Source organism: Kryptolebias marmoratus, linkage group LG6 (genome assembly GCF_001649575.2).
Source record: "Kryptolebias marmoratus isolate JLee-2015 linkage group LG6, ASM164957v2, whole genome shotgun sequence".
In the NCBI taxonomy this organism is placed as follows: Eukaryota; Metazoa; Chordata; class Actinopteri; order Cyprinodontiformes; family Rivulidae; genus Kryptolebias; species Kryptolebias marmoratus.
Genome location: NC_051435.1, coordinates 2,376,957 through 2,398,994, shown reverse-complemented (window position 1 = coordinate 2,398,994; position 22,038 = coordinate 2,376,957). Strand labels below are relative to the sequence as shown.

Sequence of the window (22,038 nt, the reverse complement as noted above, 5' to 3'; positions counted from 1 at the left end):
AACGAGACATGCTCACTGGTGGGGGGACGATGGGGACGATGGACGGGAGGACACGCTCCATCTGTTCAAGAAGATTTATTTATCTGGAAATAAAGTCAGAAACTCAGAGATCGAAGATTTCACTTAAAGACTGGATTTTAGCTGAACTGTTCGAGTTAAAAAAGCAGAGCAGAAGCTAAAACTGGCTAAGCTAAAAGCTAAAAGCTACATCCAGCTGAAGCTAAAAACTGAAATATGCAGAAGAAAGAATAAAATTGGAAAAAACAAAAGCAGTTAGCCAAACAAAAGCTAAAATTAATGAAACAAAATCTAAAAGCTAAAATTAGCTTAACAATAGCTACAAGCTGGAAAAGAGCAAAATAGTGGCTAAAAGCTAAAAATGAGTAAACCGGTGCATAAAAGGTAAAAAGGAAAACAAGAGAAAAGCTAAACAGGTAAGAAACAGTAGCTAAAACCTAAAATCAGCAGAACAGTAGCTAAAAGCTACAATTATCTTAACTACAGCTAAACAGCTGAAATTAGCTAAACCAAAGCTACAAGCGTAAATAAGCAAAATAGTGGCTAAAAGCCAAAATTAGTAAAACAAAAACTGAATGCTGAATGAGCAAAACAGTGGTCATTTCAGCTTTTTGTAGCTAAAAGCTAAAATAAGGAAAACATTAGCTAAAGCCTAAAATTAGCATAACAGCAGCTAAAAGCTACAGTTATCTAAACACTAGCTGGATGAAGTTAGCAAAATAGTGGCTAAAAGCTAAAATTTGCTAAACAAAAACTAAAAGCTGAAATGAGCAAAACATTAGCTACAATCTAAATAAGTAAAAAAGCAGCTAAAAGCTGAAAGCGTAGCTGAAGTTGAAGTTTTGAGTTCTTTCTGCGTTTTAAGAATAAAGTTCAACAAATCAAAGGTATAAAAACCAAAAGTCGTGTCTTTAATGAACGAGCCGAAGGTTTTTATACAGGAACAGCTAAAACAGCTGAAAGTAAGCTGAAGTAGTTCAGCTGACTCAGCGTTCAAACAGTGACTCAACAAATTCTTCTGAATTTCTGTTCCAGTTTCGGACTCGTTCTCACATCCGGATCCGGCCCCGCTCCTTCCAGAACTCGCCGATCCCTCGAGACAAGGCGAGCTCCGCCAGGCCCCTGCACTCGTGGGGGGTAAACCCCACCAGGGCGGCGCCCTTCACGCCCACGCCCCGCCTCCCCGCCAGCTCCGCCACCCGGGCCGCGATGAGGGCAGCTGGCACGTGGCAGTACGGCCGACCGTCCACGCTGAACCGTGGCCAGGGTTCGTCCTCCGGCGGGGGGCCCTCCACGCTCTCCACGTTGCAGGCGATCTCCACGGCGCCCTCGTGTGGCAGAGCCAGCACCTGAACTCCGGGAAGGCCCCCCGGCGCCGACTCCCTGATGGCTGCGGCGATGCTGCGGCCGACGGTCACGTCCCCGGTGTCGATGGTGACGTTGCAGTTCATGACGTACGGACCGGCGCCGACGCCTGCGGACCAAAAATCACAGCCAGGATCAGGAAACAGTCCGGTCTCCGTGGTTACCTCCTGATGGGACCGCCCACCAACAACAAGATGGACGATCTGACCTCAGCGACGACGTTCGGCTAAATCTGTGAAACGGACTGAGTCAGAACCAGTCTCTTAGCTGGGGCGGCCATCTTGCATCAAGACGTAGACGCTCATGGAAGACGTTCAGTGATTCGTGAGAGAACCCTAACAGAACCGTAACAGTTTTACAGAGACTGAGCTGAAATCTGGTGTGGTAGTAGCTGACGGTCATCCCCAACTCACGCTCTGACCGCTAACGGATCCTGCGTGGTTCTGTGAATTATTTTACGTTAGAAGGCTTCGTCATTTCTCATCGTGAGACGATCTCAGGCCCAGTTTACGGCGGCGGCGATCGGGTTCTCTGACGCCGGAGCGTTCCCAAACCGGACCTCAGAGTGGAAGTTTTTCCAAACACTCGGCATCGTTTTCGAGGGGAGAACACAATAGTTCCCGCTTTCCTCCAAACGAACGTTCTCCTGCTCGAGCCGCTGAAATAAGGAAACCTCGGCTCCGGACGGTTCTCGGGTCTCGCCTGAACAGCGACTGGGCCGAGCAAACGTAACGTTTTTACAACCAGCAGCAGGAAATCTGGAGATCGTTCCCGAGTAAACTGGGCTGAAGTTGAAAGCGATTCCAGTTCTGAAAGGACGAGCCAGTCAGCTGCAGAATACAAGTTTTTGTTTTTAACTTTTTTTGGATTTACCGAGTCCTGGACGACAGAACCGACATCGTCCTTTAAAGAACGTTGGGTCTTGTTGATTCTGCAGACGGTTCCCATCAGGCTCCGCGGTGCTGAAACCGGCTCACCTGTGAGGCCGAACCGTCTCTGAGGCTGCGGCCCGACATCGGGCCGAATGGCCTGCAGCTCCGGGCTCCTCTGGAACCAGCCCATCTCCTTCCTCCTCTGTGCCAGGCCCCGCCGCCGGGGGGAGTCCGCCCAGCCGAACAGGAAGGCGCTCGAACCCGGGACCCTCGCTGTGAGCGCCTGAGCTACGGCTGGAACAGAAGGCAGCAGAAACTCCTGATTTCCAAATATAAATCTGTTAAAGTCACCCTGAGGTGATGAACACACGCAGTCAGCTGTTAACGTGTCGGACTAATCAACACGTTTCAGCTGCTAACACTTCAAACTGCAAATACACGGCGCGTCAGGAGGCAAAGGCAGCCATCTTTACAACAAAAGACGATAAATTACTGCTTTTTTTATATTTTACATGCATGCATTAAGTTTCCAGCTTTCTGATTGTCCCCCTGTTGGACACCCCCCCTCTGAGCTCACAGGACGCTGAACGTCTCACCCCGAGCCTCCTGAGCGCAGTCCTGCGCCCCTACTTCCTCCCCCAGGGGATAGATGGGGATGAGGTCCACGGCGCCCAAACACGGGTGGACCCCCGAGTGCGCACGCATGTCGATGAGCGCGCACGCCTCCTCGCACGCCGACAGAACCACCTCCCCTGGAAACAGAACGGAACAGAATGAAACTGAGAGATAAGATGACAAAATGTTTACAAGAAATTTACAGGATGTTTCCAGGGAGTTTCCAGGATGTTTACAGTGAGTTTCCAGGATTTTTACATGGAGTTTACAGGATGTTTACATTATTTTTACAGGGCGTTTCCAGGATATTTACAATGAGTTTACACAATGTTTACAGGGTGTTTCCAGGATGTTTAAAGAGAGTTTCCAGGATGTTTACAAGGAGTTTACAGAATGTTTCCAGGAAGTTACCAGGGAAATTACAGGATGTTTACATGGAGTTTCCAGGATGTTTATAAGGAGTCTACCGAATGTTTACAGAATGTTTCCAGGACGTGTCCAGGATGTTTCCAGGGTGTTTACAGGATGTTTACATGGAGTTTACATGATGTTTCCAAAAGTTTCCAGGATGTTTCCAGGGTGTTTACAGGATGTTTACATGGAGTTTACATGATGTTTCCAAAAAGTTTCCAGGACGTTTCCAGGGTCTTTCCAGGACAGTGGCTATTTTATCTTTAGAAAACCAAACTAATCTTTTCTTTCTGTTGTCAGGTGTAAAGCAGAGCTCCTGACTCCATCTTTCAGACGAGTCTCTTACTGATGGAGTCGATGGACGCCACGATGGTGATGACGGAGCGGTTGTAGTCGTGATCATTAAAGATGTTCAGCACCGTGGTGTCGTCCCGTTTAGCACCTGAACAATAAACACACAACATTTACTAACCTTTTAATGAAGGTGTCTGTGTTAGCAAAATATCTTACCTCAAACTTATCTATAATTTGGTCTATATCACAGAAACGGAGCTAAACTGTGGCGAGTCTTCTGTAACTCTAAATATTAATATTTAGACTTTCAAAGTCGGCTGTCTGTTAGCACAATATTTCATGAAACTCTCAGTAAGCAGTTAGTGAGAAACCGACCCTGGGCGTCACATAAAGCTGCTCGGGCGATGCGCTCCACCACCTCCTTCCTGCGAGCCTCGGAGACGTTGAGGAGACACGCAGCCAGGCGTTGTCCCCGAGCCGCGGCGCTCATTCTCTGCAGGAACAAAAACATTGAAACACTCAGACGCACCTGTTTGTTATTGAAGTTTTAAGTAAAAGGTCCGACTGAAAACTCAGAGTTAACGTGAAGGTTGGCTTCAGAGGGAAATTAAAGGTGCAGTTTGAGGGACGTAGTGACATCTGCTGGTCCTCGGAAGTACTGCAGCGCAACATCTGAGGTTGTTTTTAACGGTTTTATTGTGAAACAACCGCTTTATAAATAAATGTTGATGGCAGCAGGGAGGAGACTCTGATCAGCTCTTTATTAATAAAAACTTTCTCATTAACAGCAGATTATATTAAATAACAATTAACAATTATTGAATATTTAGCATTTTGCTGAGAACAGATGTTCTAACAAAGTAACAGCCACATTAAACTTTAACTCCTCTCATTTGTTCTTTAATTACCTTCAGATAATAAATAATAAGCTGATTCCTTCTACAGGAGTCCTGTTTACCTTTCAGCAGATTAAAGAAAGCTGTTTGTTTCCTGAATGAATCCAGAACAGGATCAGTCTGATCTGTTTCAACAAGAAACAACAACCTGCAGTTACAAAACTGGACCAAAGTCCAGCCTGGAGGACACTGAGAGACACTGAGAGACACTTCAGTCTGAGAAACGACAACCAAACAGGAGAGAAGAGCCGATCAGAGGCGGCTGCAGCCGTCAGCCGGGCCAGAAGGTCCAGAAGGGACAGAGAAGAGACAGACGTAAACATTAAAACTGAAGGTTCTGCTCAGAACAAGATAGTTCCCTCCACTTTGAAAGGCAGCCTTCATCCTAAAATCCAGCTGCTGTCACCTGCTGGAGGAACCGAGTTTCATCCGTTCATCACTTCATCTTATGAATGTTTTATTAACAGGATCCTCAACACACTTCACAGATTACAAAGAAATAAAATCTCTCCTCTCTTCCATTTCTGCTTCTGACATATTAATTTATATATTTTTATTTCAGTTCCTCCATCTTTGTTACAAAGTGTAATCGTTACTAAAAGCTATTTAAATAATATAAAAGTTAAATCAAGTTAAAAACTGGATTTCCTGCATCCATGTTCACCTAAAGTCAACATTTCAATAACAGTATTTTGGTTTAAAACAAAATTAAAATCAAAGTAATCAAGGATTCTAATGTTTAAGATCACTTACTGAGTCTGTTTATTATTGCATTAATTTGTTTGTTGTGATTTATGAGGTATTTCAGTTATTTTGTTGTGATTATTTTGTGTTTCATGATTAAAATAAAATGTTTTCACTCTTTTAAACACTTCATAATGTCACCAGATATTTTTTAGCTGCAAAAACTAAAAGTTTGTCTTTCATTTAATCAGATAAGTTAAAAATCTGTACTTTTTATCTGCATCTGTATGCAGTTAAATAAACAAATAGATTATTCTGAACAATGATTAAATAATAACCTCATTAGTTTAGGGTATTCTGAGCTACATTGGTTTGACTGCAAAATCAACATTAATCATAAAAAATCACATTTGTATCAGAATTCAAGTTAATTTAATTATAACTAGTTTATGATAAAAGTGCAGTCATTAACATACATTCAGTTCAGCTCAGTTTTACACACACTCCTTTACATAACACTACATTACAAATTAAATTTTAACTCTATAATCCAGTCTAATTCAATCTTATTAAACCTCAAAAATTAAAAGAGGGGAACAGGCTGATTATTTTGGTAAGCAATCATGTTGTTGAACATGTTTTTTTTAATGTATAAATTAGTTTATCGGCTGAAGAGCCAAAAGCGGAAGTGCCTGGAAGGGTATCATCTTGCCACGATTCGTGTTCACGCGTCTTCGCTTCCGGAAGAAATAAGGAAGTGGCTGTTTAAAAGCGCACAGCGCCGCCTGGTGGCTGTAAACTGACAAACTGTCGCAGATGAAAACATGTATGTAACATGATGCGCGTTATTTCATAATTAGCCACAATGTGATGCACGTTATAAGTCGTGAGAGGCGCGCGCTGATAAATATCCGTTAGCGGAAGCAGCTAGCATCGTTAGCATCGTGTTCGCTGCAGCGGGATGTAGAGAGGAGGACTGGTTCTGACTCCAGAGTCCATGTTAACTGTCCGAGCGCTGACTGCGGGCTTCTCTGTCATCACTGTGGCCGAAGCGATGAGCTCCGTGGCGGCGACGACCCCCGGTGAGCCCCGGGGGCTGCGGAGCTCCGCGGCGGGCAGCCCCGGTCGGAGGAGGCTGCAGAAGCTGCTCGGGGTTCCGGGCTGCGCCCCGAACCGGGCCAACGACCTGCTGCTGCTGCCGCGGCCCGACGACGGAGACGGCAGCAACAACAACAACAACAACAAGCACGTGGTGTTCTTCCACGGAGACATCCAGGTGAGGCTCACGCACAGGTGGAACCGGGGTTTCATCTTTGTACGGAGGCCCCGAAGGGCCACTTTCAGTGGAATAATCCAGGAGTTTTGGGGCTTTTATTTTGTAATAAAATAATACGACAAGATGGCCAACATTTTGATGAAAAGAAAAGATCAGAGAGATGTTATATGTCAGGGTCACCATGGCAACCGCGCCTGACAGCACCCCTAATGAGACAGGCAGACTCTGAGCTCAGATAAAATGGGAGTCAATGAGGGTTTTGGGTGTGTGACCAAATGATTTCTGACCCTTTTAGATGTTTTATTTCAAATTAAAAGCCTCAATTAAAGCAGAATTTATTCGGAGGCTTGTTGAAAGTTTGATTTAGTGAAAAAGACTCAGAGCGATCAGGTTTCACTCACCTGGAAGGAGCTTAACATCAAAATGAAGCCGATTAATTAAAAACACTTAATTAAACTGCTGCAGAGACCTTCAGGACACCTGGTGAGATGTTGAGCTGAAGTTTGGGGTGGTGGTGGCTGAGACTGACCAATAACAGCTAACTGTATGTGAAGCTCCGCCCCCTCTGGGTGCACAGGGGGCGGGGCTTCAGCATCAGGTGGAGCAGAGCCTCTCACAGTGTCTCGGCTTGGTTCTATCTTGCAGAACTTCCAGGAGGACATGTCTCTGCAGCCCGAGGCAGCCCAGTGGACGTCCTGGAGCCTGGAGCAGGTGGGCGTGGCCCTGGGGCGCCGCTTCCCGGACCGCCACGTCTGGGTGGTCAGGGCGTCCCGGATGTACCTGCACAAGTTCAGCTGCTACCAGAACTTCGTGGAGGGCAACGCCTTCGGGGCCCCGGAGCATTCTGGGTACTCGGCTGAGCGCGGCGCCTTTCAGCAGCTCAGGTGAGTTCAGCCGCTTTAACCCGAGGTCAAAGGTCGCTGGCGTTGTGCAGAACTCCTGTTTTAGATACATGTGTGTACATCAGAGGAGAACTAACTGCGACCCGTTTGGACCACAGAACCCTGCTGAGTAACGGGATGGAGCGAGCCAAGCTGCCGAACCCCCTCCGTCCACCAGGAGGCGCCGCCAGCACCTGCCCCGCCTTCTCCCTGGTTCTGGTGGGCTTCAGTAAGGGCTGCGTGGTTCTGAACCAGCTGGTGTACGAGCTCGCCGGTGCCCGCCACGACCCGCGCATGTCCCCCTTCGTGGCGCGGATCTCGGACATGTTCTGGCTGGACGGCGGCCACCCAGGCGGCAGCGAGACCTGGGTGACGGACCGCGAGGCGCTGAGGGAGCTCGCCGCCAGCGGCGTGTCCGTCCACGCCCACGTGACGCCGTACGAGGTGCGCGACCCGATGCGGGCGTGGGTGGGCCGCGAGCACGCGCACTTCGTCCGGACGCTGGAGGAGCTGGGGGCGTGTCCCAGCAACAAGCTGCACTTCCAGGACGAGCCGCCCTCCATCCAGAACCACTTCCGGGTCATCCTGGAGTTCTGAGGCGGCACCTGATTGGCCGCTCGTTTCCAAGCGACGCAGAGATGTTTGACGTGGATAACGGCGCCGGTTTGACCGCTTTAACGCTTCGATTTAGGGAACTTTGAGCTCCTCCGGTTTGATCCCAGGAAACCGCTGCTCCGTGACGCTCCGTGTCGGAGGCGGCAGAGAAACCTTCGGATCCGATCGGACTCCTAATTGCAGATTTAAAAAATGTGAATTTCTGTAACGTTTGCACTTCGCCGCTCGCCGAGCTGAATGTAACTTCCGATTCATTCCTCCGTGTCGGCGCCGCTGGAAGCAGATGAAAACAGGAACGACACCCGGCGAGTTTTCCACCATCTTTAATCAGCTTCTCCAGTTGTGACGCCTACATGTTAGCCTGCTGCCGATCAGTACAGGTTATTACTTTACTGCAGCTTAAACTAAATAAAGTTTGTTCTCTGCAGAAACGATTCAAGCTTTTCTTTTTTTTAATCAAACAGCAGCTCGGTAAATCCATGGCGACGGGCCGACGGCGTGACTGGAGGCGCCCGCCGCCGCGCACAGAGCCCATTGTGCCCTCCGCTGACGCCGCCGCCGCCGAACAGAGCGGCTCTGTTTGGTTTGGCACCAGAGAGAGACGAGCGCCGCGTTCCCGACAGTATTTACACTTTAATCTCCGCCCCTCCCTGAGAGCCTTCTTCCCGACGTCCTTGCCGCCTTCGACAAACAGCTCGCCGCTCCTTCCACCGCCACGTTCCTGTTTCCTTCTGATGCTCCCTCAGCTCCCATCCCTCAGCTCCCATCCCTCAGCCCCCATCCCTCAGCCCCCATCCCTCAGCTCCCATCCCTCAGCCCCCATCCCTCAGCCCCCATCCCTCAGCCCCCATCCCTCAGCTCCCATCCCTCAGCCCCCATCCCTCAGCTCCCATCCCTCAGCTCCCATCCCTCAGCCCCCATCCCTCAGCTCCCATCCCTCAGCCCCCATCCCTCAGCCCCCATCCCTCAGCTCCCATCCCTCAGCTCCCATCCCTCAGCCCCCATCCCTCAGCTCCCATCCCTCAGCCCCCATCCCTCAGCCCCCATCCCTCAGCTCCCATCCCTCAGCTCCCATCCCTCAGCCCCCATCCCTCAGCTCCCATCCCTCAGCCCCCATCCCTCAGCTCCCATCCCTCAGCTCCCGTCCCTCAGCTCCAGTTTCAACTCATCAGTTATAAAATAAATGTCCAGCACATAAATAATAATAATAATAATAATAATAATAATAATCGAAGGTCTGCTGGAAACGAAGAAGCCCTGAGATGAAAACAGGAAGTCACGGCGGCTGAACGGCGCCGGAGACTCCATGTTTCTCTCTTCAGTAAGTGCTACAGCCGAGTTAATAAAACGAGTCCTGAGCTACGAGTCAACCTGCTGGTGAGCGTCACGCCTCGCCGCCGCCGCTTCCTGCTGCGCGAGCGTTAACTAGCTGGTTAACTAGCTCGGAGGGAGCCCCGCCCCCTCGCGCCCGGCCCCGCCTCCCCTCTCGCTTCTCAAGCGTCAGAAGTCGCCGTCTCCGGTGGCGGGCGCCTCCTCCTCCAGGCGGACCTTCTTGGCGTAAGAGTGGGGCGACTCCAGGAAGTTCTCCTTGTCCTCGGGGTCCTCCGGCGGCGCCGCCCACTTGGCGCCGCAGCTCCTCTCGCGGGCGGGGCGGACGGGGACGGTGGCGGCGGCGGGCTCCGGGTGCTGGTTCCACAGCCACGGGTGGCCGAGGCACTCGGCGGCGTTCGGCCTGTCCCTGCGGGCAGAAAACGGGACGTGTCAGGAGAGGGTCGAGTCAAAATGGCCGCCGATAATCAGCTGACAGGCGGGCGATCATGTAACCAACAGCTGCAGTTCATAAATCATCAAACTCAAACGACTTTTTTTAACTAATTAAACAGATGTATTCGTTTTCATGGCTAATAAAGACGGCGAGTTAGCATCGATGCTAACTTAACATTGAAAACGCCATAGAGGAGCTAACGCTGTTAGCATCGTGTTTCTCACCGGAGATTTAAAAACAAATCAAACCTTTCAAAGAGGCAGATAATGGCAGCCATGAGATCATCACTTCAACTATTACCAACATAAATATCCTCCAGGGTTCAGCAGATAACCTGCAGTTAGCTTAGAGGCTAACAGAACATAGGAAACACCATAGAGGAGCTAACGCTGTTAGCATCGTGTTGCGATAACTCAGACTTATTACAACACGTCTTTAAGCCCCGCCCCCCTGCCTCTGACTCACTCTGGAGCCTTCTGCAGCAGCTTGCGGATGAAGTCCACGGACAGCTCGGACACCCTGGAGAAGGACTCCCTGCTGTAGTCCACGTTGACCTGGGACACGTTCAGGTACGTCTCCTGCCGGTCGTCCCCAGCGAACGGAGACTCGCCCGTCACCAGCATGTAGGCGATGACGCCGACGCTCCTGAGGACGGCGGGGACAGAAAGATGCATTCAGGAGCTTTGACCCTTCAAAATAAGAGCTCGGCCACTCTGTTTCTTATCTACTGGTTGTGTTCCGGGCGGGACCGGATCAGAACCAAAAACTGGTCCTGCCAGCAACAAAATAAGACTTCCTGGTTCCTGAGGAGCGCTGAACGCTCAAACGAACTAGTTTTACTAATTCAGAGCTGCTGTCGAGTCGTTCTCTGCTGCAGGATCGTTTTTAACGTGATGGACAGAGAACCTTGGTTACAGACGAGCAGAACCGGGTCACCTGAGACCCGGTTCTGAGGAGGGGGGACTCACCACAGGTCAGCTGCTGTCGTGATCGGCTCGTAGTTCAGAACCTCTGGAGCTGAAAGAACATACAAAAAAAACTCCATGAGATCTTCAGAAACACCACCCTGACGTTCCACCGGTTCTAAGGTTCCGTCGGTTCTAAAGGTTCCGTCGGTTCTAAAGGTTCCGTCGGTTCTAAGGTGCCGTCGGTTCTAAGGTTCCGTCGGTTCTAAGGTTCCGTCGGTTCTAAGGTTCCGTCAGTATTAAGGTTCCGTCTGTTCTAAGGTTCCGTCAGTATTAAGGTTCCGTCGGTTCTAAGGTTCCGTCAGTATTAAGGTTCCGTCTGTTCTAAGGTTCCGTCAGTATTAAGGTTCCGTCGGTTCTAAGGTTCCGTCAGTATTAAGGTTCCGTCGGTTCTAAAGGTTCCGTCGGTTCTAAGGTCCCGTCGGCTCCAAGGTTCCGTCGGTTCTAAGGTTCTGCAGGTTCTAAGGTTCCGTCGGTTCTAAGGTTCCACTCTGACTGTAACTAAAGCAGCTGATCGTGGTTCTAGAGGCTGACATGTTCTCAGGGTTCCTGCAGGATGAGACTCATCTTTACCATCCCACCCTCTGACGGTACGTCAACAACAGGCGCCGCCATTTTTGTAGTTTTCTTTTACCGAGCCCACTTTGTAACCCGAGTCTGAAGAACTACAGATCCCAGGAGGCCCAGAGCGCTCTTACCCACATACTCGGGCGTGCCCACGATCTCCCGCAGCTCTCCGGCCGCACCCAGCCGCCGGGCCAGGCCGAAGTCCACGATCTTGATGTCCCCGGGAGGCGAGACGCTGGTCAGCAGGATGTTCTGAGGCTGCGGGGGACGCAAACGGCAACTTCGTCAGCCATGTTGGAGCGAGAGAACTGAACCGGGTCTGGACCCAGATCAGCTCCTGAACCTCAGCACAGATTAAACTTAAAAACTGACTTCATCTCAGATTAACCAACACTTAGTTAACTAATTTAACCAGTGTGAGTCTTTTAGTCTCTAACGTTCAGACAGGAAGTAGAAACCATCGAGCCTCGTCGCTCAGAGGTTTAGATTTTCTCAGATTAAGTCCTAATAATCTGAGGCAGGTTCTCTGATGAAAACTGATCCTCCTGTCGTGTTTCTGAAGCGTCTTTAACGACATTAAACTTTAATTATTAAGAAATAATCAAAGAGCTTCTTGGTTCCAATTATTAAAGTTTATTTATTTAAGAAGCAAATTTAAAATCAGGGTTTTTAATGTTTTAGTGAAAAAGATTCAGCAGATTTAAAAACGGGTCTGAGAAGTTCCTGAGTTTTTTGGTTGAAAAGGATCTGAGTCCTGGACCTGGACCAGGACTGAACCAGAACCAGGACCGGTCCTGTCAGGTCCTCCTCCTCCTCCTCCTCAGATTAATCGTGTCGTGGAAACAAGAAGCTCCATGTTTGCTCCTGAAACAAGACTTTTTCAGAACTGAACCGGGTCTGATCCGGGTGTCGTGTCGGTGCGAGACCTTCAGGTCCAGGTGGACCAGGTTGGTCTGGTGCAGGTGGTGGACCCCCTCCAGGGTCTGTCGGATCAGACGAGTGATCTGGGCCTCGGGCAGCAGCTCCTCAGACACGCAGAGGTCGAAGATCTCGCCCCCCGCCGCGCTGCGAGGGTAGGAAACAGCGAACAGGAAGGTTAGGAAACAGGAAACAGGAAGTGGCGAGGTTAGGAAACAGGAAGTGGCGAGGTTAGGAAACTGAAATCTGTCGCTAAAACCCGAGACATCTTCCACGTTTACGTCCCCTCCCCACTAACCGTACTGATGACATCATCAAGCTGCACAGGCAAGGTTTGTCACCTTTGACCCCTCGACCTTGAAATCATTAGGGATCACCCTCGACCCATTAAAGGGTTATCAGGTTAGAGCTCGGACGTCAGGAACCTCGGCTGACCGACCCGCCAAAATAAAAGCTGAATCAAACTTTCTACAGAAGGAACGATCCGGGTCAATAACCACAGATTGGTCCGAACTCAGCAGAACTTTTTCCTGCTGGTTCTGACGGTTCTGTGACTCCAGGCGTCAGACGGAACCTGATAAACGCCGCCCGGAACACTCACTACTCCAGGATCAGGACGACGTCGTGGTCGGTCTCGTGCGCGGCGTGCAGGTTGACCACGCGCGGGCTGTTCCGGGCCGCCTCCAGGACCGCCATCTCGTGGAGCACCTCGGCCCGGCAGTCCCGCCCTCGCCGCCTCTTCCGCAGGAACTTGGCGGCGAACACCTTCCCCGTGGTCTTCTCCACGCACCGCTTCACCACCGCGAACTTCCCTCTGAGGACGAAAAAATAAAAGCGCAAAAAAACTTTCAGAATAAAACAACTCTTCAGGAAATTAAAAGAGTGTCAGAAATCTAAGAATTTAATGTCTGTTAGCAAAATATCTCATGAGCTGGAGGATGGATACTGAGGGGTGGTAGTCGCCCCTAACAGAACACGATTCCTCATTAAAAAGCTTTTATTTTGGTAACGAAAGCTGAAACTTTCCTCAGAGACGCTCAGATTTATGAATAAATTAGTTTTTTTTAATTCAGTTTGTTAAAAATAAATCAAACATCGACGGTTCTGAGGATCTTTAGTTGTTGTTTATGAACTAAAGTCAAATAAATCTTAAAAAAGATAATTTAAAAGCATCTTTTCGGTTTTATTTATTTTTTTTATCCTGAAATGAAAACCGTCCAGCTGCAGACGACAGGAAAGTTTCCAGTTTGGGATATTTGTCGGACATTTGTTGTGTTTTTAAAACTCACTTCCTGCCTCCTTCAGGTGAGTTAAACCGCTTTAAGAAGCGGCCATGTTAAAGATAATAAAAAGAACGCCGCCGCCGCCATCGAAGCGTTTCGCCGCTTCCTGTTTTGTAAAACTGAGGTGGAAACAAAACGAAATGGTTGCTCAAGTTCTTCTTTTTCGGAGCTTCCTCCTGAGTTCTTGTGAAACGCGCGGCGGACGCACCTGAGTGCTTCCGGGATGTTACCGCGGTTATGGATCACACGGGTCCAGAGTCCGGCGCCGAGCGTTTAAAAAAACAAGGAGCCCAAACCATCAGCGCTCCACCACCGTGCTTCAACAGCTGATATGATGCATTTCCTAACTGTCCCGTCATGACCTTTGACCTTTAACCTGCTAACGGAGGCCACGCTGCACGGTCTGACCTTCCAGGTGAATCTGCCGTCCTAAATGTTTCCTCGGGTTCATTAATCGTTCTCTCTGCGAAGCCATGGACTCCAGGGAGTTTGTAAATGACCTTTGACCCCTTCTCTGGGGTCATTGCTGATGCCTTGCCGCCCCGGCGTTGTGCTCCAGAGCAACAGAACCTGCTGCTACTTTAATAAATAACCTCTGAACACAGATTAGAGTAAAAATTTGTTAAAATCAGGACTTTTTTATCAGAATATATTTAAAATTTCGGCTAAATGAACCCTGATATGTGTGTTCGTGTGAGCAGAACCGGAACCGGCTCGGTTCGTCTCACCTGCCCAGCTCTCCGGTCACTTCGTAGACGGCCTCCAGCGGCTCCGGGCTCACCGGGGTCTGGACGTCCGCCAGCAGCCCGGCGGGCGGGCCGCTCCGGCTGTCCAGCCGCCTCCGGGACATCATCCCCCGCCCTCCGCCTTCGGTTCCTGCCGCTCTCCCAGCCGACCGGTTCGGCTCGGCTCAACCCGGCTCGATTCTTCCTCCTTCCGCGATCTAACTCCGAGCAAATAGGAGAAGTAACCCAAGCACCGCCCGCTCCGCACCGGCTCGCATGCTCCTGTTCACCGAGCGCAGCTGGTTGAAGTTGACTCGACAATGAATGTCCGCCGGCACACAAAAAACAACAAGAAACAACAAGAAAAAGTAACTTAAACCGGGTTTTCCCAGCCCGAACTAAAAGAACCGACTGAAACGAGAAGCGCGGAGGTGATTCCAGGTCGTAACCGATCCGAACCGCTGCTGAGGGCGGCAGAAAACCCGGTTTTTCGGACCGTCCGGAGCGTTTTCGATCATTTTAACGTCCCTCTGTTTGACACCGAGCGGACACGTCACTGCGCGGCGCATGCGCACTACCGCGTTCCGAGGAAACAGGAAATGGATTCCGAGGAGGAAATAAAACTACAAAAAATTTAACAATAAATTACAATATATTTCTCAAATAGTTTAATTTCATTGTTTTGTTTTTTTTACACCTCATTTAACTTAAATGTAAAGTTATTTTAAAACCTAAGCTTACTTCTTTATAGAAAAAGCTCCAAACTGTTACCTAATTTTGAATTTTTACCACTTTAACAAGGCTAATTGCAAATTGTTCCTTATTCCCAGCAGAAATAAAACCCTCTAAAATGAATCTGTCCTCAGTTTGTTTTATGTAAAAGTAATAAAACTTTATTGCAGCTGTTTAAGGCTCTGAATGTCTTCCTGTGAACTTTAACATCATAAAATATAATCTAATCAGGTCAGATACTCAAAGGTTCAAAAACAACTTAATGTTTGACTTTTTACCGCCTTTTTGTCAGTTTCAGTGTTCAACTGTTTTTAAGGATGTCATACAGTTATTCGGATATTTTAACTTTTATTTTACAAACTTTAGTTTTAGCTTTTGTTCTAAATCGTCTTTTTAAATTATTAAATTAACATAAAAAGTTATGATGTAACAAAACCTCTGGGATACGACTCAGAGCTGAGTCATTACACTTTAACTGTGTAAAACCACAGATGTGTGAAAGAATTATAGGAATAATTTTAAAATGTGTCTAATTGTTTATTGTTTACTTAGTCGGGCCTTTTTCTTTTAATGGCTTTAGAACCAGATGACCCGATCCGAGTGTTGAATCGGACAATCAGAGCATTTTTCATTAATCGGAGAAGCTGCCCCACTCCGCTGTACGCTGTGTTGTTGACCTGCTGCTCATGGTTTTACATCAGTAACAGACAGGAGTGACCTGTTGAAAACCAGTGGACTGTTGGACACCAGTGGACTGTTGGACACCAGTGGGCTGTTGGACACCAGTGAGCTGTTGGACATCTGTGAACTGTTGGACACCAGTGAGCTGTTGGACATCAGCGAGCTGTTGGACACCAGTGAGCTGTTGGACATCAGTGAACTGTTGGACACCAGTGAGCTGTTGGACATCAGTGAACTGTTGGACACCAGTGAGCTGTTGGACATCTGTGAACTGGTGGACACCAGTGGGCTGTTGGACACCAGTGAGTTGTTGGACATCAATGAACTGTTGGACACCAGTGAGCTGTTGGACACCAGTGGACTGTTGGACACCAGTGAGTTGTTGGACATCAATGAACTGTTGGACACCAGTGAGCTGTTGGACATCAATGAACTGTTGGACACCAGTGAGCTGTTGGACACCAGTGAGCTGTTGGACACCAGTGGACTGTTGGACACCAGTGGACTGTTGGACACCAGTGAGCTGTTGGACACCAGTGAGTTGTTGGACACCAGTGGACTGTTGGACACCAGTGAGTTGTTGGACACCAGTGGACTGTTGGACACCAGTGAGTTGTTGGACACCAGTGGACTGTTGGACACCAGTGAGTTGTTGGACACCAGTAGATGTACAGTTGAAACCAGTTTTCCAGAATAAAAAGGTTTGGTGTCACCTGACTTTGTTGTTGGTAATACTACTACTACCTGTACTACTACTACTACTACTACTACTAATAATAATATTAATATTAATAATAAACTTGTGTAACAACATGGACACAGGCTGTCTTTACTGCAGCACCAGAATGTTCTAATACCTTTAATGTTCTGATGGTTTAATCTGGAACCCTGTTGCTGTAAAACTACAAAGGGAGGAGAACCTGAATCAGCTGATCACTGTCGTGTGGTGAGACGGATTAGTTCACCTGTCCGACGGTTCAGTCATTCTGAATAAATAAGAGCTCGTTTCATTTATGAAAGCGTTCCATTTGTTCTCTTTTATTACAATCATCGAGGTGGAATGGAGACACGGGAGCTTTGCATAGAGTGGAACTCTGAAAAGTGGAGTCGGGTCCGGACAGAAATGTACTAAAAGAGACGAGAGAGGTGCAGCGATTTCCATCCGGAGCGACGTCTTCAGCGTTTCCTCTGCGCCGAATGACGAGCCGCTCGAAAACTCGTGAACCAACGTTCTGTAAGAACCCGTAGAGTGGGATGTGTCGGATCGACTGAAGGAGACACGACACCTAATGGTTGACTTTGCAAGCCCCAAACCTTTGGTACATTCGGTGCAAAATATATATATATTTTTTAAACACACAACAAGACAGACGTACACGTACATTTATATACAAAGAGACAATCAGATCCATGTGCTCTCACATTCTGAGTTCAGCCTCATTGGTTCGTCACTCCGGCGCGAGCGGCGAACCATCGACTTCCTACTAAGTTAGGCAGACGCTCGTGGGAAACGTTTCAAGAACTCACCGTCCCCCCGTCACAGAGACACGGCTTCCAGTCTTAAAGCACTTGGATGAACACACAGGTATGACAGGTGTCAGGTGAGCGTAAGGCCGTGACGCACCCGTGCCACCTCCCTCACCCCGGCGTCTGAGCGGATAGCTGTTTCCTCATGCACAAAGCTAGGAAGGACGGTGTGCTGCACTATTTCAGCATGCAATATCGAGCTAGGACACAACACACCACCTATAGGTCCTGTCAGGTGCAGCTCACGGAGCTGCTGACCGGGCAAGTCCTGCATGCATTATTAGACCGGGAGGTTGGGTGGGGGGGGGCACTACTCCAGCCTCTGTGGTCCAACAGGTGTCTGTACACAGCAGGTGTAAACGTGCACGCAGCCCCGTAAGAAATGAGCGAACACTGGGGGGGGGGGATGTTTCATCGTGCTGAGGTGAGACGAGATGGACGCCACCGTTTCCAGCAACAGCTTTCAGTCAAAACAGATGCTGCCCCCTTGTGTTGACACCCTCCAACTGCGGCGTGGAAACAACGTGGCCTCTTTCAGTTTACACATCGGGACATAAACTCATCTGGTCTCTAAAATGATCCACCGCTGCGTCTTTTATCCAACGAAAACTGGCTCCAGCCTCGCTGCGACCACAGGGTGTTAGCACAACGCCAAGGTGGAAAGACATCAGCAATGACCTCCCATCAATCTGGGAAGGGTCAAATACCTGGAGACACTTAAGACAGCTGCCAATCTTCCAAGAAGTGGCAGCAGATTCACCCTGAAGGTCAGACCGTGCAGTGCTCAGAGAAATGAGCTCCATCTCAGACTCTCCAGGCCTCAGTTAGCAGGTCAGAGGTCAAAGGTTTGACAGGCTTGTTTGGAAGGGGCTGCAGCAGAAAGCCCCTTCTCTCTAAAAGCAACATGGCAGCTCGACTTAGTTTCACCACAAGACTTCCAGAATAAAACTAGACCAAAGTGAAGATTTGACCCATAATGCACTGCAGCAAACTCAGCATATTAACGCAAACATCTCATACCAACTATGAAGCACGGGAGTGTAAGACTGATAGTTTGGGCTCCTTGCAGTTGTTGAGTCGACTGTGAGCTCCTCTGAAGACCAGAATGTTCAAGAGTTAGGGTCACCAAACATAAAACCAACTTCTGTTATCCGTCCCTAACCCTAACCCCAGGAAACCTACAAGCTAACTCCAGCAAAGCTACAAGCTAACTCCAGCAAAGCTACAAGCTAACCCTAGCAAAGCTACAAGCTAACTCTAGCAAAGCTACAAGCTAACTCTAGCTAACCAACAAGCTAACCTTAGCAAACCAACAAGCTAACTCTAGCAAAGCTACAAGCTAACCTTAGCAAACCTACAAGCTAACTCTAGCAAAGCTACAAGCTAACTCTAGCAAAGCTACAAGCTAACTTTAACAAACTCAATAGCTAACCGTACCAAACCTTCAAGCTAACCCATAAGCTGTTGAATCAGAGCTGGAACCAGTTTTGTTTTTTGTTTGTTTTGTTTTTTTACGCACAGCTTCTGCATTTTGGTTAAATCGTTGTTAACAGCAGTCACATGTAACGTGCTGCTGCTGTGTTTCCTTTATTTTAAAACCATCTGACAACTACATGATTTTTACTTATGTCCCAATATGTAAAAACACTGAAAGAGGACCCATTCTTTGTTTTGTTTTGTTTTTACCAGGATTGTAACTGACTCCAAACTTTTGTGTTTTTATCTCATCCTTTCAGCTTCATGTTTAATTTAGAGTCTTAAATTTAAACTCTCCACGTTGCTTCCTCTCAGACCTTTTCTTTAAAGACAAATCAAACAGATACATTCAGATCCGTCACGTTCATCTCCTCCGTTGGTGGCGTTTCGTCCTCGGTGGGGGCGGGGTTAATGACCTGAAAGCGTACGCCGCAGGTAGCTCGGTAACACAGGTGACAGCTGCGTGAGTCGTGGTCCGTCTCATCAAGTCCAGTCGTTCCTTTTTCATAGAAAAGTTTAAGGAGGAAGTGGTGGTTTGGGATGTGAATATAAAGAAAATATCTCATTTGTGCAAAAAGTGACAGATGTGTGTTTTAGTTTTTAAGTGTGGGTCAGACACAGTTTTAAGGTCCGGGAAGGGGAGGAGGAGATAAAGCACACATGTGGCTCAGTGAGCTCAGGTTAGCGTGAAAACAAACCAAACTAAGTTCCCCTGATTCTCCATCTTCTTTCAGTCGTAATCAAAGTGGGAGATAAAGGCAGAACGTCAGAGCGAGATCTGAACGCCGAGCGATGGGAAACAAAAAAAGAAGGGCGGAGTTTCAGCTTCCTTTTCTCCTCTTCTCTTAAATGAGAAACTTAACGAGTCCAGATGGTTCTGGAGTTACTCCAAGCCGAAGGTGCTGGTTTCTTCCACGGCGGTGACCAGCTTCTCGTAGAGCATGGAGAAGGACGGGTACGGGGGGAGGTCCAGGCGGTTGAAGCAGGTGTGAGCCCTACAGAAACCCAGAAAACATGAGATCCAGGTTCAGACAGGGATGGTTCAGGTCCAATCAGCGCTTAAAGCTGAACTGAAATCAGATCTAAGAAAACGGACATTTCATGAATGTTACTGAGTCAAACACATCCACACATCCCTGCAGGGACCCGCTTATCTGACCTAAAAGTTAAATAAACTGTTTGTAGAGTTTTAGTCAATAATTTGGATGATTTGTGGGCGGAGTTCATGACGAGCGCTGCGCCCCGGCTGGCCAAGAACGCCACTGCTGTCCGAATGTTTACTGGTGGAAATGGAAGAAGAAGCCTTCTTTAAACACGAAGAAATGCCAGAAGACATCGGGGAGTAATGGATCTACAACCATACCAGGATGAGCCTGAACCGACAGCTGGATCTCCGGATTCTGATGATCACCAGGACCGTCATGGCCGACAAAACAACGAGCATAATGACCGAGTTGGGACCGTGGAACGGTGAGAACAGATCACCCCGAGATCGTTGTCATGACATCATCATATGACACTAAAAATCAACATAAAGATGGCAGGAGAGAGCTAACGATGCTAACTCGAAGCTAACCGGATGCTAACTCGATGCTAACCTGAGGCTAACTTGATGATTCTAACTCAATGCTAACTCAATGCTAACCTGATGCTAACTCGATGCTAACTCGTAAACAATGTGAGCGCCTCAGAGTAGCGTTTATAAACTCCAGAGTAAACCAATCAGCAGCAGGTTCAGACTATCAGACCTTTTAATGACAGCGCGTTCACTTCCTGTTTGAAGGAACACTTCCTGTTTCTCGTCTCCTTCCCTGTGGAGATGTCCTTCTCTCTATTTGACTTTCTTTTAAAATTAAAAATAGTTTGAACCGCTGCTGTTCCTGTTATTGTGGCGGGAAGCCGCAGTAACAAGGGTCAGAGCGGCGCTTCTCTTTGAAGCGGTCCGAACCTGAGTTCTGATAGGAATTCCCACATCGGAGCTCATGGATCCAAATCTGAGGAAGGTTTTTATCTTTCTGGAAGCCCAAAAATGAAACTCCAGAGGTATTTTCTGTCCAGATCGAACAATTAATTCCAACGAAATGAATGAAATCGTACCGGGATTCATCCTCTCACTGATGAACGGCTGAATGCTGCGAACCTCCGCAGCTCTGAGGACCTCAGACTTCCTGGTCGGTCACTTCAGTTCAGCTTTAAAGGAACATCTAAAGCCTAAAACCATCAGCTGGTCTGCCACCATTTAACTCTTTACCTGCTGCACGGCCCACAATCTGAGCTGCTTCTCTATTTTAACACAAACTTAAATAAAGTCTGTTTTCTTTTGGTGATAAGAGAGAAAACAAACAACAGGAATATTTACAAACCATCATGGCTCAAAATGACAAAAAAGACTGAGGAACCGTCCAGACCCACCTGGGTAACGAGGTGATTTTCCCCCACTTCTCCACGCAGAACCTGCGGGGTCCGTTGCTGCCTCGCAGCGAGGCGAAGCCCTCGTAGGGAATACTGGAGGTTCCCGTCACGAACTGCAGCCAGACGGACGGAAACACAGGAGAACCGTCAGTTTGACCTGAAACCCACAACCTTTGACCCCGGATCATCTGGAGGCTGAGAGTTTGGATCAGCTGCAGAAACGTCTAAACTAAATCCAGACTTTAATACGGAGAGAAGCAGAATCCTCAACCGAGGAACTCTTCAAGATGGCCGCCGTCGGCCAACACAAAGATGGCTGCGCCTCAGTCAGGGATGGTGGCAGCTGAGAGTCATCCCCAACTCTGAGTCTGAGCTCCAACAGGATCTCAACCGATTTAACGTTTTAAAAACATCAAATTCTGGTTTTAATGTTTCGATGAGGTTCTGATACCAAACTTCTCCAGAGATCCATGATTAATTCTTCACTGTTTGACAGACCTCTCTGAGGGACAGGGGGACGGGACCGGGGGACAGGACAGGACAGGAGGACAGGACCGGGACATGGTATCAGGGGACATGACTGGGGAACAGGACCGGGGCACAGATCCGGGGGACAGGAGGACAGGATCAGGGGACAGGACCGGGGGGCAGGACCAAGGGACAGGATCAGGGGACAGGACCGGGGAACAAGACCAGGAAACAGGACAGGAGGACAGAACTGGGACATGGTATCCGGGGACAGGACCAGGGGACAGGAGCAGGGGACAGGACAGGACCGGGAGACAGGACTGGGACATGGTATCAGGGGACAGGACAGGAGGGACAGGGACAGGGACAGGACCCACCTGCAGCAGCCGCAGCCTCTGCTCGTTGTTGAATCTCTCCACAGCCGCCCAGAACCAGCGAATCACTATGTGGTTGTCATGGTAACCTGAGGGGAGAGACGATAATGGTGCATGAGTCAGATGAATTACAACGAAGGCACCTCCCCCTCCTCCCCCTCCTCCCCCTCCTCCTCCTCCTCCTGAACTGAAGCCAACAGACTCAATCTAAAGGCCCA

General features: G+C 48.6%; 4 protein-coding genes across 5 annotated transcripts in view; 1 reads left to right on the top strand and 3 right to left on the bottom strand.

Annotated features, from left to right (window-relative positions):
* Nucleotides 1-60: 60 nt before the first annotated feature.
* On the bottom strand, nucleotides 61-4,815 carry ftcdnl1 (formiminotransferase cyclodeaminase N-terminal like 1). 2 transcript variants are annotated; one of them, XM_017438628.3, is made up of 6 exons: nucleotides 4,484-4,815; nucleotides 3,951-4,068; nucleotides 3,628-3,723; nucleotides 2,852-3,007; nucleotides 2,361-2,549; nucleotides 61-1,492 (listed from the first exon to the last, which is right to left on the bottom strand). In XM_017438628.3, the coding sequence occupies exons 2-6, from the start codon at nucleotides 4,063-4,065 to the stop codon at nucleotides 1,068-1,070; spliced, it is 981 nt and encodes a 326-aa protein (XP_017294117.1). In that variant the 5' UTR covers nucleotides 4,066-4,068; nucleotides 4,484-4,815; the 3' UTR covers nucleotides 61-1,067. The 2 variants fall into 2 exon arrangements, with proteins under 2 accessions (XP_017294117.1, XP_017294116.1); XM_017438627.3 differs by having other exon boundaries at nucleotides 4,534-4,814.
* Nucleotides 4,816-5,934: 1,119 nt separating this feature from the next.
* lg6h2orf69 (linkage group 6 C2orf69 homolog) lies at nucleotides 5,935-8,361 on the top strand. Its single transcript, XM_017438630.3, has 3 exons — nucleotides 5,935-6,431; nucleotides 7,077-7,315; nucleotides 7,432-8,361. Exons 1-3 carry the CDS (start codon nucleotides 6,153-6,155, stop codon nucleotides 7,907-7,909), a joined length of 996 nt encoding a protein of 331 aa, XP_017294119.1. The 5' UTR covers nucleotides 5,935-6,152; the 3' UTR covers nucleotides 7,910-8,361.
* Nucleotides 8,362-9,041: 680 nt separating this feature from the next.
* On the bottom strand, nucleotides 9,042-14,705 carry stk17b (serine/threonine kinase 17b (apoptosis-inducing)). The gene is made up of 7 exons (XM_017438622.3): nucleotides 14,154-14,705; nucleotides 12,744-12,956; nucleotides 12,151-12,289; nucleotides 11,356-11,482; nucleotides 10,661-10,709; nucleotides 10,158-10,337; nucleotides 9,042-9,665 (listed from the first exon to the last, which is right to left on the bottom strand). The coding sequence occupies exons 1-7, from the start codon at nucleotides 14,276-14,278 to the stop codon at nucleotides 9,428-9,430; spliced, it is 1,071 nt and encodes a 356-aa protein (XP_017294111.1). The 5' UTR covers nucleotides 14,279-14,705; the 3' UTR covers nucleotides 9,042-9,427.
* Nucleotides 14,706-18,845: 4,140 nt separating this feature from the next.
* Nucleotides 18,846-22,038, bottom strand: part of hecw2a (HECT, C2 and WW domain containing E3 ubiquitin protein ligase 2a) — a gene marked incomplete in the record, with an annotated part of 23,127 nt that continues 19,934 nt past the window's right edge. The window contains 3 exon segments of the mRNA XM_025002104.2: nucleotides 18,846-19,561; nucleotides 20,979-21,091; nucleotides 21,824-21,909. Of these exon segments, the coding sequence (XP_024857872.1) occupies nucleotides 19,450-19,561; nucleotides 20,979-21,091; nucleotides 21,824-21,909 (311 nt within the window).

Excerpts from the sequence above, each read along its gene's own strand:
- ftcdnl1 (XM_017438628.3), bottom strand. The coding sequence starts at position 4,065 with ATGAGCGCCGCGGCTCGGGGACAACGCCTGGCTGCGTGTCTCCTCAAC. Across the intron at positions 3,724-3,950 it reads AGCTTTATGTGACGCCCAGG|GTGCTAAACGGGACGACACC; the intron begins GTCGGTTTCTCA and ends TTTATTGTTCAG. Across the intron at positions 1,493-2,360 it reads GAGACGGTTCGGCCTCACAG|GCGTCGGCGCCGGTCCGTAC; the intron begins GTGAGCCGGTTT and ends TTTGGTCCGCAG.
- lg6h2orf69 (XM_017438630.3), top strand. The coding sequence starts at position 6,153 with ATGTTAACTGTCCGAGCGCTGACTGCGGGCTTCTCTGTCATCACTGTG. Across the intron at positions 6,432-7,076 it reads TCTTCCACGGAGACATCCAG|AACTTCCAGGAGGACATGTC; the intron begins GTGAGGCTCACG and ends TCTATCTTGCAG. Across the intron at positions 7,316-7,431 it reads GGCGCCTTTCAGCAGCTCAG|AACCCTGCTGAGTAACGGGA; the intron begins GTGAGTTCAGCC and ends TTTGGACCACAG.
- stk17b (XM_017438622.3), bottom strand. The coding sequence starts at position 14,278 with ATGATGTCCCGGAGGCGGCTGGACAGCCGGAGCGGCCCGCCCGCCGGG. Across the intron at positions 12,957-14,153 it reads GTGACCGGAGAGCTGGGCAG|AGGGAAGTTCGCGGTGGTGA; the intron begins GTGAGACGAACC and ends TTTCGTCCTCAG. Across the intron at positions 11,483-12,150 it reads TGGTCCACCTGGACCTGAAG|CCTCAGAACATCCTGCTGAC; the intron begins GTCTCGCACCGA and ends CGTCCCCCGCAG.